The sequence below is a fragment of the Myotis brandtii genome, unplaced genomic scaffold (assembly GCF_000412655.1).
Source record: "Myotis brandtii unplaced genomic scaffold, ASM41265v1 scaffold1162, whole genome shotgun sequence".
In the NCBI taxonomy this organism is placed as follows: domain Eukaryota; kingdom Metazoa; phylum Chordata; class Mammalia; order Chiroptera; family Vespertilionidae; genus Myotis; species Myotis brandtii.
Genome location: NW_005354021.1, coordinates 352,933 through 371,207, shown reverse-complemented (window position 1 = coordinate 371,207; position 18,275 = coordinate 352,933). Strand labels below are relative to the sequence as shown.

General features: G+C 39.1%; 1 protein-coding gene across 6 annotated transcripts in view; it reads left to right on the top strand.

Moving 5' to 3' along the window:
• ALS2 (amyotrophic lateral sclerosis 2 (juvenile)) overlaps nucleotides 1–18,275 on the top strand; it is a 58,857-nt gene that overhangs the window by 23,839 nt on the left and 16,743 nt on the right. For 4 of the 6 annotated variants that reach the window (XM_014528782.1, XM_005858229.2, XM_005858230.2 and 1 more), the window contains exons 6-19: nucleotides 736–904; nucleotides 1,913–2,009; nucleotides 4,035–4,112; nucleotides 4,387–4,569; nucleotides 6,194–6,365; nucleotides 8,091–8,271; nucleotides 10,331–10,396; nucleotides 12,791–12,953; nucleotides 14,942–15,073; nucleotides 15,481–15,609; nucleotides 16,415–16,485; nucleotides 16,882–16,948; nucleotides 17,279–17,481; nucleotides 17,596–17,661. In XM_014528782.1, coding sequence (XP_014384268.1) covers nucleotides 736–904; nucleotides 1,913–2,009; nucleotides 4,035–4,112; nucleotides 4,387–4,569; nucleotides 6,194–6,365; nucleotides 8,091–8,271; nucleotides 10,331–10,396; nucleotides 12,791–12,953; nucleotides 14,942–15,073; nucleotides 15,481–15,609; nucleotides 16,415–16,485; nucleotides 16,882–16,948; nucleotides 17,279–17,481; nucleotides 17,596–17,661 — 1,777 coding nt within the window. Of the gene's footprint in view, nucleotides 1–735; nucleotides 905–1,912; nucleotides 2,010–4,034; nucleotides 4,113–4,386; nucleotides 4,570–6,193; nucleotides 6,366–8,090; nucleotides 8,272–10,330; nucleotides 10,432–12,790; nucleotides 12,954–14,933; nucleotides 15,074–15,480; nucleotides 15,610–16,414; nucleotides 16,486–16,881; nucleotides 16,949–17,278; nucleotides 17,482–17,595; nucleotides 17,662–18,275 lie in introns of those variants that run through there. The other 2 variants (XM_014528789.1, XM_014528791.1) reach the window with 2 other exon arrangements.

Below are 18,275 nucleotides of genomic sequence, written 5' to 3'. Positions count from 1 at the left end.
TTTACAGAAACAAGCGGTGGGCTGTATTTGACCACTGGCTGTCATTTACCAACCCCTGCTTTATACCATTTTGTGCAAAGCTCTAAAGTTAGGAATCCTAGAATAAATTTGCCTTTTCTGCCCTTCCGCTGTTCCCTACACTTGCTCTACTTGTTCATTACACTTTCTTGGGCCATTGAGCACTTCTGTTGTCTTGCCTCCTAATGCTCACTGCCCTGAATTTTCATCTGTGCAAGTAAAACCCTCAGTCTTGGCTAATTTTAGTGTGTGTGTAAAGAAAACCCATGAATAAGTCGTATTAAAACTGAAGGAGAATTTTGTGCCAAATTTTTCTTCTTATTAAATGTCCTTTGCATTTTATAGTTGAGATCTCTTTAAATCACAGATGTGGAATATTGATTTTTGTTATACAGAAGAGGGTTCTATGGGCAAATGTTTGGAAGGGGGCCAGGGTTAGACTGATCTAAGCAGGGCTTTTAATCATAGGACTTGTCAGCCCCTTTTCATGCTAATGTATGCGTGACAGGGCCGCAGTAGGAGGATAGAATGCAGTAAGTAGGCAGCATTTGCCAAACTCATTTGACCATTAAATCCCCATTTTTGCAGAGCCTAGTGAATATGCTTCACAAAACCATGTTAGTGTATTTCTTTGAAAATCAGCAGTTTATCAAAATGATATCTCGCCCTTCCCGATCCCCCATTTACACCCTCACCCCCTCTCTGGTTTGTTTTCAGTGTCCCCCAGGCTGCTAAGAAAGGCTGCACGGGTGAAAACACGGACAGTGGTTCTGACCCCGACATACAGCGGAGAAGCAGATGCGCTCCTGCCTTCCCTGAGAACAGAGGTGTGGACCTGGGGCAAAGGGAAGGAAGGGCAGCTGGGGCATGGCGACGTCCTGCCCAGGTGAGTGCTGCCAGGGCTTGCTGTTAGGGATGGACTCCTGCCGAGGCTTCTCAGTCTTTATTTCCCCATAAAGGCAGTCTGGTCTCCTCTAACTCGAAATCATCATGCACCATTAACTCTGATTTAAAAAACAACTGTGGTCTTAGTCTTGAATTTGTTCCTAACAATAAAGGACTTAAGTATCCATGGCATACCTCTTCATCCCGTCTTTGATGTATAGGGTGGGGCACAGCAGGTTAACAGTTATTCGTATGGAAAAATAATACAGTAATTAATAAATACTAATACAAGAATAAACTCTGTCTCACATACTCACAACTATAAACCTACTTTTGCCCCACCCTGTACATTCATCTTGAAACACAGAAAGGCACGTTTGGGATAAAGTTGTATTTCATAGGAACCCTTGCATGCTTCAAATTTTTAACTTACAATAAAAAAAAAACACCCAACATTCTTTTTAACCTGAAAGATGTTTCTCAACTGCCAGAACAACTATAGCTGCAATATTAAGCCATGTCTATCTACGTACCTCAAGGAAAAACTTGTTTTGTTTAAGAGGAACTCTTATGATATTAACAAGTTAGACATTTGTGAAGGTGTGTGACTGGAATGATTATCTAAAACAGTTAATGTTAATGTCTACTCTTAGCAGAATATAGACAACTATAACATTAAAAAAAAAAAAGACTTAACTCCCCTCTCTGGTTGCATTTCATTGTGTCCTAAGTCTCTCTCTACTGTATGAATCATTTAATAGTTCGATTATTCTTAATAAGTTCTGAATTATGGTGATTAATTAGTGATTGATAGACAAAGATTAAGTTGAAACCATCCAAAATTCTATTTAGGAATAGGTTGAACATATATCCATCATTTTAATTTCCGTGTTTTCTTTTGAAATATTTATTATTACCTAAAAGCACTTACTCTATAATTTGAGAAAAGTCATGATTCATGCTGAGAATACATTTTTTTTGAGTTTGTGTGTGTATGTTTTTCTTTAAGGCTTCAACCATTGTGTGTAAAATGTCTGGATGGTAAAGAAATAATTCACCTGGAGGCAGGTGGCTACCATTCCCTTGCACTTAGTGCGAAATCCCAGGTAGGTGGCAAACTAAAACAAGCTGATCTTAATTTCATGGAAGACCAACATGACAAGATTGGACCATTATTTCTTGAGTATCTGCTATGTGTCAAGCAGCAATCCCATATCTCACTTGATCTTTCCAGTGTTTTACATTGCATTGCATTATTTTCATTTTACAGATGGGGAAGGGGGGCTTCGAGAAATTACATAACTTGTCTAAAGTCACACATGTGATAGTAGAGTTTGGATTAAGGTCTACCTGTCAAAGAATCTTTCTATAATGTGCTCTCATGTAAAAACAGAACTTGAAATTTTCCAGGGTATTGGTGAATTTCCATACGTAAGACGCGAAGAAAACAAAGGCGTTTTTCTCTGTTAAAATTGTGGGACCTGAAATTGACCTCCAGAAGCACTTAAAGCCAGGGCCATATACATAACCCTCCTAATAAAAGTAGTTGTTTTAAGTTATTCTTAAATATATACATATACAGTAGGTCCTCGGGTTACGTCGGAGATCTGTTCCTACAGCACGATGTAAGGCAATTTTCGCTATAATAGGTCCTCGGGTTACGTCGGAGATCTGTTCCTACGGCACGATGTAAGGCAATTTTCGCTGTAAGTCGGGACCCACCTACATAAGCACCTACATCACTCACGTGGAGCACATACACAGCAGTAATGAAGTGAAACAGTAAAAAAACTTTAAAAGAAAGATAACAATTCTGACCTTTACTTGTGGTAAATAAATAATAAAAAACATAAAGCACATATGTACATATGTCGAAATGACGGAACTTTTTTTTTATATAAATACTGTAAATGGGAGATGGTGACCCTAACCATGAAATGATGTACGTTGAGTCCAATGTAACCTGAGGACTGCCTGTAATGATTTTTCATGAAAAATTAATGAAGGCTTCTAAATTCATCAAATACTTTATTTTAAATTTCACATAGCAGGCTAGCCAAAAAAACTAACATAGCCCATATAAATAACTATAAATATTAGGAAAGAAAAGGATAATTTACTATTAACATGATGAATCATCTAAAAGGCTTAAAAATAAGAGATTAGGAATACGGTCAATTACAAAATAAACATAATTGTTAGCCTTCTTATATACATAAAGTAAAGCAGAAAATATACCACAGAAAAAAAGAAGCTATTCAGAGTTAAAACAAAATATTAAGGCAATAGGAATAGTCTTAATAGGAAATGTGTAGAGCCTGTATGAAACAAACTCAAGAACTCTTCTAATCCTATATAATAAAAGGCTAATATGCAAATTGACCAAATGGTGGAACAATCGGTCGCTGATGCTCACTGACCACCAGGGGGCAGACTGGTGAGCCCAGTAGCGGTGGCGGGAGCTTCTCCCGCCTCTGCAGCAGCGCTAAGGATGTCCGACTGCCAGGGAGCGGGCCTAAGCTGTCAGTTGGACATCTCCCAAGGGCTCCGGACTGTGAGAGGGCACAAGGTGGGCTGAGGGAAAAGCCCCTCTCCGCACCCCCTGCGTGCATGAATTTCGTGCACCAGGCTTCTAGTAGGCCATAAAAGAAAATAGTAGTAAAGGTTTCATTTTTAGATGAGAAGAGTCAATGTTGCACAAATGCCATTTCTCCCTAGATCATTAAATAAGGACAGTGTAAATTCAATACAGTCTCCCAAATATTCCAATATAATATTTACAACTTGATAAAATGATCCCAAAAGTATTCTAGGAGAGTAAGCATAGGCGGTGAGCCACATAAATTCTGAAAATGAACAGAAAGGAAGGATAAGAATTAGCCACATAAAATATTGTTAAACTACGCTGTCTGCCCATTATCTCTGGTCCTTTTAAAATGAATTTCCTTAATATTTGTTATTTTAAAGATTAGAAAGACTAGTATAAGTAATTTGTGGAAAGACTAGTATAAGTAATTTATGTGTAACTATTGGTATGTATATATATATATAATATATGTGTTAAAGACTCAGAATTGACATGCAAAGTTAGATTCACAACTCTTACCTACTTTCCTGTGGTTTTCTAATAGGTTTACTCATGGGGTAGCAATACCTTTGGCCAACTTGGGCATTCCGATTTTCCAACAACTGTTCCTCGTCTTGCAAAGGTACTTTTGTGAACTTGATAACTTCTATAGCAACTTATTCCCGAATTCTAAGTTATAAAAAACAATCCAGTTCTAAACTTAAAACTAACAAAGGATTCCTTCTTTCCCCTGTTTGTTCTGCATTTGGTTGAGTACATTGCTGGGAAAATTTGCCCTTTGAGATATGACTGACTACACCACACTTGATAAGTAACCTAATATTTCAGTTCCTGTGGAGCTGAAGTTCTGTCTCATTCCTTCACTTTGGACTGACAATATCTTGCTGTCATTGCAGGTAAAGAGTGACAATGGAGTCTGGAGTGTAGCCGCAGGCCAGGATTATTCCCTGTTTTTAGTGGATACAGAAGACTTCCAGCCTGGGTTGTATTACAGTGGCCGGCAGGACCTTACAGAAGGTGACAACCTTCCAGAGAATCCCAGTGGTACTAAGGCTCCAGTACTTCTCTCCTGTAGTAAGGTGAACAGGACTTGGATCCTAAGGCCCACATTCTGTAACACACGAGAAATGCTTTGTCTTTGTCATTTGTGCATATGCCTGTTACTAAGTATCTTTGACTACTGTGTTACACTACTGTGCAAGCCCTTCCCATCCTCTCTTTCACTCCTTATCTCCTTCTCTGACTTATTTCCACAGCGCATATCACCGTCTAATACACTATTTAACTTATTTATGTGTCTATTGTCTGTCCTCCTTATCTGTAAGATTCATAAGAGTGGGGATTTTAGGATTTCTTTATGTATTGCTGAATCCTCATAGTAAATACTTTTTGTTGAATTAACACCTTCATGTAGAAATATTAAAAAGTACACTTTGCAGCGAAGTTTCTTGACTGCATTTGTGGATCTCTTAGAGGTGAATTAGAGATGAATTTTTAACTAAGTGGGCAGTAAAAATCCCAGAAGCCTGACAGGCCACCACAGTGCCCTGTTTCTCTTAGCTGTTCACTTTATGTACTACTGTTTATCCCTTTTTCATTTGTTGATCTGAATTTCTTTGCTTTCCTACTTTCTAATTCTTTTTCATAAACTTAAATCATTGGCCTGTTTCTGATGTGTTCCTCCCTCACCCCCACTAAGGTAACTCACATCCTTTAGGTTATATGCCTCAAGGAAATTAACCCTCAAAGCTAGTTCATTCTGGATTTCTTATTCTTATTGAATAATTTATCTTATGGACTGTTTTTTATCCTTGGTGTTCTTCTGGCTATATATATGAGCTGTTAATGTACCCGGACAAGATCTTTCTTGCTGAAGGCAACACTGGCTGAGATTTGGCTCTTAACCTATATATAGCCTGTTACTCCAGACACACTAATTGACTGTTTGTGGTTGTTGGCCCTGCTTCCACATTCCCCACCCAGGATGCCACAGTCCAGATAAGGATGAAATGTCCTGATGAAAAGGATGAGGCTCTAATATGTTTCTTTAGTTACAATGGGATTTTAATAGTCCGTTGGGTCTGCAGCTTGGTTACCTAGTTTAATAGGCATATGTGAATAAAGGCATTGAATGTTTTTATTCAGTGGTGTCATGAATAAATGAAAGAAGTACATTTTTAAATAAAATCCCTTTATGTTGTAAAGTACTTTTAAAAGGCAAGATAACTCCCAGACCTTTGTTATTTTGGTCTATAACACAGAATCCTCTCTGCTCTCATTTATCCTATTTTATGCAAAAAGGAGTCCTATCTACATCATTTGGATCTTTGTATATTCAGGGTGTGTGTCTGTGGTACTAAACACATATAATATGAAATAAAAGGGTTTTTGGCAATAAAGTATAGTGTATGTAGTTAGTTATAGGTACAGATATACATATATAACTATGGTGTACTGGTAAACCATCTCTAAAATTAACATCAAAACAAAACCAAAAAGCCCTGCTCCTGTAGTCTTTGCCATTTTTGTTTATAATTTTATTATTGCCTATTTCAAGCTACCAGTGGTTTCATTATCAACTTTCAAAATTCCTGAATATTTGCCAGTTGGCTTCTCCCCAGCTGATATAAGCCAGCTGCAGTGTCCAAATTGCTGTTAGTAAATTATATCTTATCTTTAATCTTTTCTTGTCCCGTGTTTTAGCTTGGATATATAAGCAGAGTGGCAGCCGGAAGAGACAGCTATCTAGCCTTGGTGGACAAGAACATTATGGGGTATATTGCCAGTCTCCATGAGTTGGCTGCTACGGAAAGACGGTTTTATTCAAAACTAAGTGACATCAAATCTCAGATTCTCAGGCCTCTTCTCAGTTTAGGTAAGTAGAACACTCTTGTTTTACCTGTTCTTCCTATATTTGCGTTATGGTTTACTCCTTGCTTTCCATTCTCTTCTTTTTGTACACGGGCAGTCAACACCTTGCAAACCATTCCCACGTTTTCAGTGGCCCAGCTGCCGCTGCCCTGTCCTACCACTCCCGGAGCTCCTGCTGTGGAAGTAGAAAATGGAGCTTTCGGAATATTCATGGCAGAGAAGCAGAAATAGCTTTGGGAAAGTTGATCCTAGGAGCTAGACTTCCAAACAATACTCTAGCCCCACCAGCCCTAAGATATATTATACACTTATTTTGTTATGGTTCCTAGAATTATGTCAAGTAGAGATTCATTTGAAATTGTTGATAACTGTAAGAGTGCTAGGGTCTTATCCCACATTAGCATGAATTAATTAAATCTGATTTTTAAAAAAATATATATTTTTTATTGATTTCAGAGAGGAGGGGAGAGAGAGAGAGAAACATCAGTGATGAGAAAGAATCATTGAAAGGTTGCCTCCTGCATGCTCCACACTGGGGATGGAGCCCGCAACCTGGGCATGTGCCCTGACCGGGAATCGAACGGTGGCCTCCTGGTTCATAAGTCAATGTTCAACCTCTGAGCCATGCCAGGCCTTATTTCAAAGTTTTTCTAGGTTTGGCCCTGCACTCAGAAAATGGAGAGGAAGTTTTCTTTCTCTGTCTTTCTCCTGTACTCCGTGGGCCCCTCTGCGGACTCAGAATTCAGGCCAATATTCTAGTACTAAAGTCTACCTGGTTAGTGCATCAGCTTTTCCACAGTGAGGTGACATTGGCTTGTATAGATCATTGCTCATTGTTTTTAGTGGGAAAACATCTACTTTTCAAACAACTAACTTAGTGTTTCCTCTGTATGTTGGAGACTCTGCATTTTAAAAAAAAAAAAGGTATTTTGCTTTTTTGAATGTAGTAGAGTCCCCTACTCTATAAATTCCCCCTCAGTGGGTGGGCCCAGTACCCTAGGACTGTGGCAAGGGGAGGAAGCAGTCCAAGCCGCAGGCTTTCAGGGTTGCTCTGACAGGAAAGAAAAAGCTGCCAAGTGAGGCCAGTTTCCGTGTTGGTCTCACCTGGTCTGCTCGTCAACCTCACGGTCGGTGAGCAGTCCTAAGCTAGGAGCTCCGGATTGGGAGGAGCACATAGGCTCCTGATGCCCTCTGTAAAGTTTAGAGCAGCCCAGGTGGTCTAGGGTTTGGATTGCCCTCTCTGTACTGAAGGGTTGGGCTTGTCCAAAGAATAAGCTGAAAAAAGTTGAAAATGTTAACCAGGCTGTAACTATAGAAGTGAGTTTAATTCCTGGCTGTCCCTCACCAGTTGTGTGAAATTAGGTAATCCCCTTCTCTTGGCTTCAGATTACTTATCTTCAAAATGAGAGGAGAGTTGGGTTAGCTCAGTGGTTCTCACATTTGGTGAGCCTTCAGAATTACCTGCAAAAACGTTTCTTTTTAACATACCCATCCTGGGATCCTAACCCTGGCCTCCTGAGTCAGAATCTGTGGGGCCTCTGTGAGGGTTTCTTGAGCAAGTTCCTCAGTGACTGGATTCTGTGGCCTCTGAAGTTGCTTTCTTTAACTCTGTGATTATTGGGGTTCCACAGTTGAGAATACTTTAGGAAAAGGGAAATTCATAATCCTAATTGTAAGGGGTTACTCAGGAAATGAATCTTTAGGTTATCTTGTCATCATTTTGTTACAGAAAATTTGGGCACCGCAAGTACTGTCCAGCTGTTGCAGGAAGTGGCAAGCCGGTTCAGTAAGCTGTGTTACCTAATTGGGCAGCATGGAGCCTCACTGAGCAGCTTCCTTCAAGGGGTCAAGGAAGCCAGCAGCCTGGTCATTCTGAAGCACGCCAGCCTCTTCTTGGATAGTTACACAGAGCAAGTATCCAGTCCCGTGTCATGTTCAACCTCTGCAGGGTTTTTCTGCTAAGAACAGCTCCTTAATCAGAGGAGATTAGATTAGGGAGAGTGATATAAGGTAATAGAAATTGCAAAGTGGTATTTTAATCTTAAGACAACTACAGTTCTGCATTGCTAAAATTTTACTTTTTTTCTAAGGGGAAAAAAAGCTCTAAAAACAATTCTCATATTTTCTTCTATATCCTAGCATAAAGTGTACTGTAATTAATATGAATATATAAACATTCCCTTTAGAGAACAAACTTGTTTACTTAAGTAAATTATACTAAACTTTGAGGAAATAAGTAACTAAACAAATTATTTCAAGACCGATTACTGATTGCAAATGTGGAGCTGTTCCAAGGGCTGCTTTCCACTGGTGTAAATGGAGGGTTTAAAGACCAAGCTCTCTTTAAAACAAAGATGTTCTTTAAATAAAACCAAGGGTAGTTATCTAAGACTCTTTGCATGTTTTTCAAGTAAACTATCCCAAGTGTATTTGAAAATTTAAATACTTCTCACTTTTCTTAATTTATAGTTTGGCATTGTGATGTGAGACATAATTTAAGTGTTATTTTAATGTCTGTTAGCGTTTACTGTTCATCTGAAGTGTAGGCTTTCTCCTTTGACTGAATAGCCACTCAGTGCCAGGCTCTGTGCGCAGCTCCGAGCCACGGCAGCACAGTGCAGAGCCAGGGAAAGCACGGCGCAGGGGTTCAAGTGCTGTTGGTGTCTGTTTGGGTTATTTACACTACAAATAATGTTTGTGTGTTACTGACAACTATACAAGGAAAGATAGTCAAAAAGATATTTGAAGTCGTCCATAATCCTCCCACCCAGAAATAAGCATTGTTAATAATCTTAGTGTATTTCCTTTTGGACTTAGCATATACGAGCAAGTGGATGTATGTGAGTTTAATTCTAAGCAAAGTATAATATATCTGAAGCTATTGTCTGAGAGGAAAAGACCCTGGTTGGATTCTTTTAACTTCATCATCTTTTAGACACGAAAATAACATAATTTGAAACCAATTTACTTTTTTGAGCTAAATTTTGTTTGTGTGAAGGTTTCAGTTTTTAGTAGTATACTTTTTCTTTTTTGACTTATATTCAGTGCAATCTATTTCAGTTCTTTTTCTTCTCTGATACTTCAGAATTTATGCTTGAAATGCTTTTTTTATTTTGATACATTGGGCTATTTTTTAACATAATTTATTCAGATAGATGAAGCAAGTAAATTTTTTATTTACTTTTAAATATGTTTTTTATTGATTTCAGAGAGAGGAAGGAATAGGGAGAGAGATAGAAACATCACTCGGCTACCTCCTGCACGCCCCCCTGGGGGGGTCAAGCGCTCAACCCGAGCACATGCCCTGACTGGGAATCGAACCATGACCTCCTGGTACATGGGATGATGCTCAACCAACTGAGCCATACTGGCTGGGCTATTTCTGAATTTTATAAATTATTTTTAATTGTGGTAAAATATATGTAACATAAACTTTACCATTGTAACCATTTTTTAATATGCTCTTATTGATTTTTTTTTTTTAGAGAGAGAGAAAAGGAGAGGGAGAGAGAAACATCAATTGCCTGCCTCCTGCGCGCTCCCTACCAGGGATCGAGCCTGCAACCAGGGCATATGCCCTAACCAGGAATCAAATTGGTGACCTCTTGGTGCATGGGACCATGTTCAATCATATTTTCTCAGATTTGTTAAGTTACTAACATTTATCTACCAGATAAATTCATTTATCTTACCAGATAAACACCTATAGCTTTAGGTGTTTTTTAAAATTTCTTACTATGTTAGCATCTTATACTAAGATGGCTTTTCCCTCCCCCCTGATTTTGTGATTATCACATAACCTGCCCTTCTCTTCAGTCCTTTATAGTTCATGAATGTTGACATCATAAAAATGCTGAAACTCGTTGGAGAGATGCCAAGAAGTACCTGTTCCGCATGCTTGTTTGAAAACTCTGAAGAAGTAATATGCACTTGAACACTAATGTACATGTGTTTTCTTTTTTGCTCAAGGTATTGTACAGCTATTACACATTTCCTGGTTATGGGAGGATTCCAGCTGCTCGCTAAGCCTGCCATGTAAGCAGATACCTTCCAGTTATCATTCATATCAAGTCAATATTTGAAATTATTTTAAAGTATTCATTTTAAAAGAGCAGTTTGAGAACCTCTAGACTTTAGAGTCTAGAGCAGGGGTGGGCAAACTTTTTGACTCGAGGGCCACAATAGGTTCTTAAACTGGACCGGAGGGCCGGAACAAAAGCATGGATGGAGTGTTTGTGTGAACTAATATAAATTCAAAGTAAACATCATTACATAAAAGGGTACGGTCTTTTTTTTTTTTTTTTAGTTTTATTCATTTCAAAACCCGGCCCGCGGGCTGTAGTTTGCCCACGGCTGGTCTAGAGCATAACTAGCGAGCCCACGTGGCAGTGTGGGTCTTGGATGATGAGGCTCAGGCTCTCACCACTTAGCTGGTTTATCACTTAGCTGCTTACCTCAGGCTAGTCTGGTGGGTTCATCATTATATAGAGTTTATAATCATCGTTATTATCATTGTAAAATATACATAACATAATATTTATCATTTTACCCTTCCTAATTGTACCCTTCTCTGGCCCATGTTTTATAAATCATCACCGTTACCTATAAACAAGACTTATTTTAAATTATCCCCAACAAAAACTTTGTACCCATTAAACAATAAGTTACCTTTTCTCCCTCCCCACAGCCCCTGGTAACTTATATTCTATTTTCTGTCTATGAATTGCCTATTCTATAAGAAATCATACAATATTTGTCCTTCTGTGTATGGCTTATTTCCTGAAGCATAATGTTTTTAGAGTTCATCCATGTTGCATATACCAAAATTTTATTCCATTGTATGGTTGAATAATATTCCATTGTATATATACATTTTGTTTATCCATTCATCTGTTGATAGTCATTTGGGTTGTTTCTACCTTTAATATATTTATTTTTTTAGTAACTAGTACAAACCTGGCCATGTAAGGGAAGAGCAGTATTACCACTATTAGATCAACAACGCCCAAGAGAAGAGAAGCTAAGCAGTTTCTGGTTCAGATTTCCTGAGAGCATACCAGGGCCCCTTTGGGGAAAGTCTATAAGCAAGGAAATAAATCCTGAAAACTAATGGGGTTCACAAGAGTTGGGACATTTCTGTCTAGTACTGGGCATTCAGGAGAAACATGGTCAGAGAGAGTATGTGTTCGCCATGTAATTTGGCCTTCTCTCGGGAGCAGGTCAAAGCAGAACACTTGTACAAGCTTAAGCGAGTGTCCTCAGACATCTCAGCAGCACAACATGGAGGCAGAAGCAGAAACAGTCACACAGCCAAGTACAAATAAAACTCTGGGCCAGTTCCCCAGGGCACTCTCTCTTAATTGCGTTATAAAGAATCCAGTTTGTGCCATTGAACTTTGGGGTTCCTGGAAGTTATTACACATTTTTCCATCTTTCCACAATAACATTTCATAGTTTCTGACTTAACATTTCTTTATTTCATAGTTCTCTAAGGGATCATAAAAGGATTCATTCTTGCCTTATAGTCTTGTGTGACATTGTCTTATTTGAGGCCTTGTAGCTTAGAATTGTAGTATAATGCCCGTATAGTAGTCAGGCCTGGCACATAATAATTGCTCATTAAGTGGCAGATAATTATTATTCTGGCACATGAATTCTTGCTTTTTTATAAAAGCATTCAGTCTAGTGAGCATAGTCTCAGTGGGCACTGACCAGCATTAAAGTTTGCAGTAAATTTTTAATAATGAACTTATATATAAAATTGAGTATGAAAATTAAATGTTGGCTGAAGTTTGAAATGCTTTAGAAGATCTCAGCATTGAAATATTTGCATATAATTTGCTTTATTATTTCCTGTTCGTTATAGTACTGGTACCTATAGCTTTATTACTCTCCTGTAATAAACTCTTATTAGGTGACCGACACTTAATGAAAAAAAAGGAAGAAATTAGAAGTATTTTAACATTTCATGCCAATTTTGGTGGAGCAAAGAGTTTTGTTTTTCCTCCAGTATTTCTGTTTAGCACAACTGATTAGAGCAGTTAGTCTTGCCACTTTTTGCTGTGACTTTTAGCTTAGAAATTAATAGGTAATGATGTTAGGTGGTCTTCAATTATCCCCTGAAACTGTGGGTTGCATGAGTTATTTCCTAGAACATGAAGCACAAGTCTGAGATTAATCATCTCTATTATGGAGTTACTATTGCTACCATTTGCTACTTTTCATACTTTAAAAAATTCCATCTTGTAGGCAGGGAAACTCTTTTAATTATATCTGGCTTATTTTATTGTATTTATCGTCTACTATTCCATAGCACCTAAAAATGTGCATTCTGAGAAAGGTAGAATCTAGTGAAATATTTTTATTCCTTATCATGCATGTTGTCATTACCAAAATGATTAACTTAACCTATTTTTGTTCCACCTCCAGTGATTTCCTAAATAAAAACCAGGAGCTGTTGCAAGATTTATCAGAAGTGACTGATGAAAACATCCAGTTGATAGAAATACTGAATACTTTGTTTTTCTTGCCAACTAGACGACTTCATAATTATGCAGAAGTTTTGCTAAAGCTTGCTACTTGTTTTGAAGTGGTAAGCCCCATATATACTCACTTTGGACACTTGGGAAGCCAAGGGTCATAGTTTGTTTGCTTGCTTGTTTGTTTGCTTGCTTGTTTGTTTGGATTATGCCACTCTACAACCTGTAATTCCACTAATTTAATATTTAGGCTATAGTTTAATTAACTTTATTTTTCTTCAGGGAAATGAAAGAAAAATGTATAGCTGTAGGTAAATCTAGTTTTCTTTGCGGTGGATTCAGTTTCCTCTCAGGATATTATTGAGATGAATTGTACTCATGTTATGAAACTGAGAGCCAAGTATGAGTGCTATTCATTCAATAGATGTTAAAGTTTACTGAGTGCATACCGAGTACAAGTTACACAGAGCTTTCAAACCCTGGCTCTCTGTATCAACAACACACACCTGTAAGGCAGTGGAGTTGCCACCTGGCCTGGACTCATGGTAGATTCATACCAGGTATTTAGGTCACCATGGCATATGCTATGAGAAATCACAGTGTTACAGGATTTCGTCATATGTTAGCTGGTCTACTTTCTGTATAAAATTAGTTAGGTGGAATCCTAGAAAATTAGCACTGCTCTAGGATGTGGGTGTATGATAAAACTGGTCCTAAGACATTCGCCTTTGATGTTGTACTGAAATGTACAGTTTCATTTCATTTCCTGTGTTAAGGGCTCTAGAGAAACCATGATGACTTCAGGGTTCCTTATAGTTTAATCTTGTTAAACTCTGTGTCTCCTGATCTGGACAGACTTCAGTCTCCATAGTGACCCAAGAACTGATGTAGGCTTTCTACACTTGATCCTACTGGGGTCCTGTAGGTGATTTCTTTAGTTTAACCCAAACTGGCTTAGTTTTAACAATGAAGATTTGAGCTACACAAATAACCCAATGAGATACAAATATTACCTCAATATATCCTCAATTAATTGAAAACCTTCCCTCCTAGAAAATTTGGAATTGTTAAAAGAGTAATATTGTTCTATTTCCAGTCTCAAGGGTCCACATTCTATGTAAAAAATACAGACTCCATAATCACATACCTTTTTTGTTTCTTCTACCCTGTTTCGTTCTATTTCCAGTCTCAAGGGTCCACATTCTATGTAATCACATACCTTTTTTGTTTCTTCTACCCTGTTTTAGAGGAGAATATCCACAATTATTTAAAATGACTATTAAAATACTCCTTCCTTTCCCAACAATATATTTTTATAAAGCAAGATTTTCTTCATATATTTCAACCGTAAAAGATTAAATGCAGTAGCAGCTATCATTTTTTAAGCCAGATGATAAAGAAATTTGAAAAAATGTAGAACAATGCCACTTTTCTCACTAAAAAAATTTTTTTTGTTTTGGAAAATTTGTTATTTTTTATTTAAAATATTGTATTGCCCAGCCAGCGTGGCTCAATTGTTGAGCATCGACCTACGAACCAGGAGGTCACAGTTCGATTCCCAGTCAGAGCACATGCCTGGGTTACAGGCTCGATCCCCAATGTGGGGTGTGCAGGAGGCAGCAGATCAAAGATTCTCATCATTGATGTTCCTATCTCTCTCTCCCTCTCCCTTCCTCTCTGGAATAAATAAAAAAGAAAAAAGAAAATGTTACTGGATTTGAAGTAAATTAAAGATAGTTTTATTTCTCAATTGTACCTTCTAATATGGTAAATATCAACAGATATAACCCACATACGCAAAATGGAGGGGACGTGAGAACAAGACATTGGAAATTCCCAGTCTATCCTGAGTTTTCTGCTGCTCTACTCACTAATAATTACCAGTGTTTGTTTCTTTCCCCCTGGAGTTATTTCTCTATTTCTTATGTACCTGTACGTTACAGAATTTTCTGGAACCATTCTGCTTTTTGCTCAGCTCCATTTAGTATACCAGCAGGATTTCCTCCCTAAATTTAATACTAAGTATCTGCACCACACGGAGGCTACAGATTCTGGACAATTGTTTTATATTGTTTTCCCTCTTTGATACATTGGCCTCTAGACATCTCCAGAATACCAGAAACTGCAGGATTCCAGTTCTTGTTATGAGTGTCTTGCTCTCCATCTCGGCAGGAAAAGGAAGGAAGCAGAATACACACTGGGCTTCTGGAAGACTTTCCCTGGGAAAATGACAGTAAGTAGACCATGCCAACTGCCATTACCTCAGCTAACAGCAGGCATATCCATAACAGCTGCCACCATTGTCTCCATTCCTCACTCACTGTGGTGATAATGCTTTAATGAACCCCTTTTCAAGGGTGGTCTAAGGACCACAGCCATGGATGTTCTAAACATCTCCTTTCCTCATTCCTAGGAATCCTCTCTGAACATGTGTCTCACCTTTTGTTTGTTTCAATCTTTTTCATCTCCTTTGGTTGCTAATTTTATGGGATATTTGGATTGCATTTAAATTTAGGTTTAACACCAAGCTAAGCTAGGACCAACAGGTTTCCCTAAATGTATTTTTGTATATTTTTTATTTTCCCTTTGCATATTAAAGTAATTTTGGTGATTTGACTTTGTATTTATTTTTAATTCCAGGATTCCTTAAGGAAGCCAGAGCGCCGACTGCTGTGTGAGAGCAGTAACCGAGCCTTATCTCTGCAGCATGCTGGGAGGTTCTCTGTGAACTGGTTCATTCTCTTTAATGATGCCCTGGTCCACGCCCAGGTAGGCTGGATTCCTCACCTTAAAAAACACTGAAAAATGGAGTACGCTACTTATTTAACTAGGGGCCCAGTGTATGAATTCATGCACCTTGAAAGGAACTGTGGACCATGAAGCTGAGGTAGGCACAGGGGGCGGGTCTCAGCCCATCTTCCGCGACCCCACCTGGCCCCCCAGTCTCCTGTCTGTTGGCAGCCCCGCTCCCACCATCGCCACTCCCACGCACTGATGGCGCCGAGTGATCAGGACTGGTGCCGGGCACCGGCAGTGTGAGCGGGCAAGCGCTGGCAGCAGATGTGGGTGCCGGGCGGGACCGCAGTGTGCAGAAGCAAAGAATTTTCAGTAACCACCAGAGTCTCGCCCCTATGACAGCGACCAGCACCCTGCCTTGGTCTGGCGCCCCCCCTCACTATCCCTCCAAGGCCAATGCCCGCATGTTCCGCACACACCCCCTGGTGGTCAGTGCATGTCATAGTGACTGGTTGTTCGGTTGTTCTGCCGTTCGGTCTATTTGCATATTAGCCTTTTATTATATAGAATTATACCATCAGTTTGTGTTAAAATCTGTTGTGATTTCGCTGAAACTTGAATGATAGAGAATACTTAGCTTACGTTTCTAGTATGAGCCAGATTTCAGGGAGCTTTTTTAGTTTACATCTTGAAAGTGAGTATCAGCCATGTGACAGGGTCCTTGCTATGGGGACTATTTGGCTGAGATAGTGGCACCATGTGGACTTAGCCATTTGAAACAGGTTATGCAGCACAGAACATGGGCTTTCTCAGATGTGTCTCCATGTTTTTGTTTCAGTTCTCCACACACCATGTTTTCCCTTTGGCCACCATCTGGGCAGAGCCCCTTTCTGAAGAAGCGGGTGGTGTGTAAGTGTGCCCCCTACCCCCACCTCTACCCTAATTCTCTCCTCTGTTACCCTGGTTGTTCCCTTAGCTGTGAAAAAAGGCTTAGGAGGCCTCTCCGTTCTGCATAATGAGGCTTCCCCTCCCAGCGTGGAGATAGTAAAGGAGCTGTTGTGACAGTCATGACAGATCATAAGTGATGGAGGGCTTCTCTGTTGCTCACATCCCCATCATTCAACACAGAGCAAAGTAACGGTGGCCCTTCTCCCACTCTGGGAGGAAAACCCGCCCATGGCTGCATTCACATTTAATTGACTTCTGCTCCTCTTGAAATAAACAAGTTGCTTTTCATGTGGGAGGACTGAAATCGTAATGACAGGTTCTCATACCTACTGGTATTTATCCTTATGAATGTTTTAGGAATGGCTTAAAGATAACTACACCTGAGGAGCAGTTCACTCTCATTTCATCAACACCCCAGGAAAAGGTGAGTCCACTATGCTATGTGCTTTCCATCTTTGACTTCGATATTCCTGTCTCTTATGATAGTAAAAACAAGATACAGGTTGTTCTTGTTTGGCTCATGATCTATAATTATGTGATAAATCTTCATTAAACTAAGACTACAGATTTTTTTTAATGTGATTTAATTTTAAACATATAGCAGTGAATTCCAAGAGCCAGTCAGTATTACTCAATAAGAAAAGCACTAGAAGGCATAAAAATTATTCACACCAAGGACAGCTAGCAGGACTTAACGCAATGCGTGATGAGTTACTGCCTTAAGCTTATTGACACTTTTTTTTTTTGCTCCTAGACTAAGTGGCTACGGGCTATAAGCCAAGCTGTGGATCAGGCTTTGAGGGGGGCGTCTGATCATCCACCTTATGGAGGTGGCGGCAGCATTCAGAGGCAGGAGCCGCCCATTTCACGCAGTGCTAAATACACTTTCTACAAGGATCCTCGCCTGAAGGAGGCAACCTATGATGGACGCTGGTTTTCAGGGAAGCCTCATGGAAGGTGAAAATGTTTAAGATTTACGCCTGGGGTGAGGATGATAGTCTAATTACTGAGAAAGGAATGATTATCTGAGACATTACTTGACATGTATTATTCTTTGCTTATGCATTTCAGAGGGGTTTTGAAGTGGCCAGATGGAAAGATGTATTCTGGCACGTTCAGGAATGGCTTGGAAGATGGGTAAGAAAATTGTGTAAAACATGAGAGTAAATTCAACTTCAGTCACAAGTTATGTTACTTTGTGTTCAGAGTCATTTTCAAAACAAGTAGTAGATTTTTGTTTTGTTTACCAGAAATACATACCATGTATTAAGCTCTCTAATGCAGACGTGTGAACACGAAGCTAGGAATCTAGGATGCAGCCTTGATTTACCTAGAGTGAATCAATGACCTGTTAAAATGGGACTGTGTTTTCTATCCATTTCTCGGTTGTGAAGACTGAGAACCTTGGGCAATGTTGACTGTGAGACTGTTGGAATAGTACTGCCCCCTGTATAAAAAGAACATACAGAAATTTTCCTTTCTGTTGTTTTAAATCATCTTAATTTCTGTGAGATGCTAAAGGGAAAATCTTCTAAGTTCTATATTATCCTATTGGTACTCAATGGCATTACTTTTTTATGAGCTTGTCATGCTTTCTAATCCTTAAATATATTTACATGATGAATTAATGGCAATGAATTATTTTGTATTATGTTAGAGAAGTAATTATTTTACTAAATATTATTATACTAGAGGCCTGGTGCACAAAATTTGTGTACTCAGGGCCGGGGGGGGGGGGGGGGGGGGCCCAT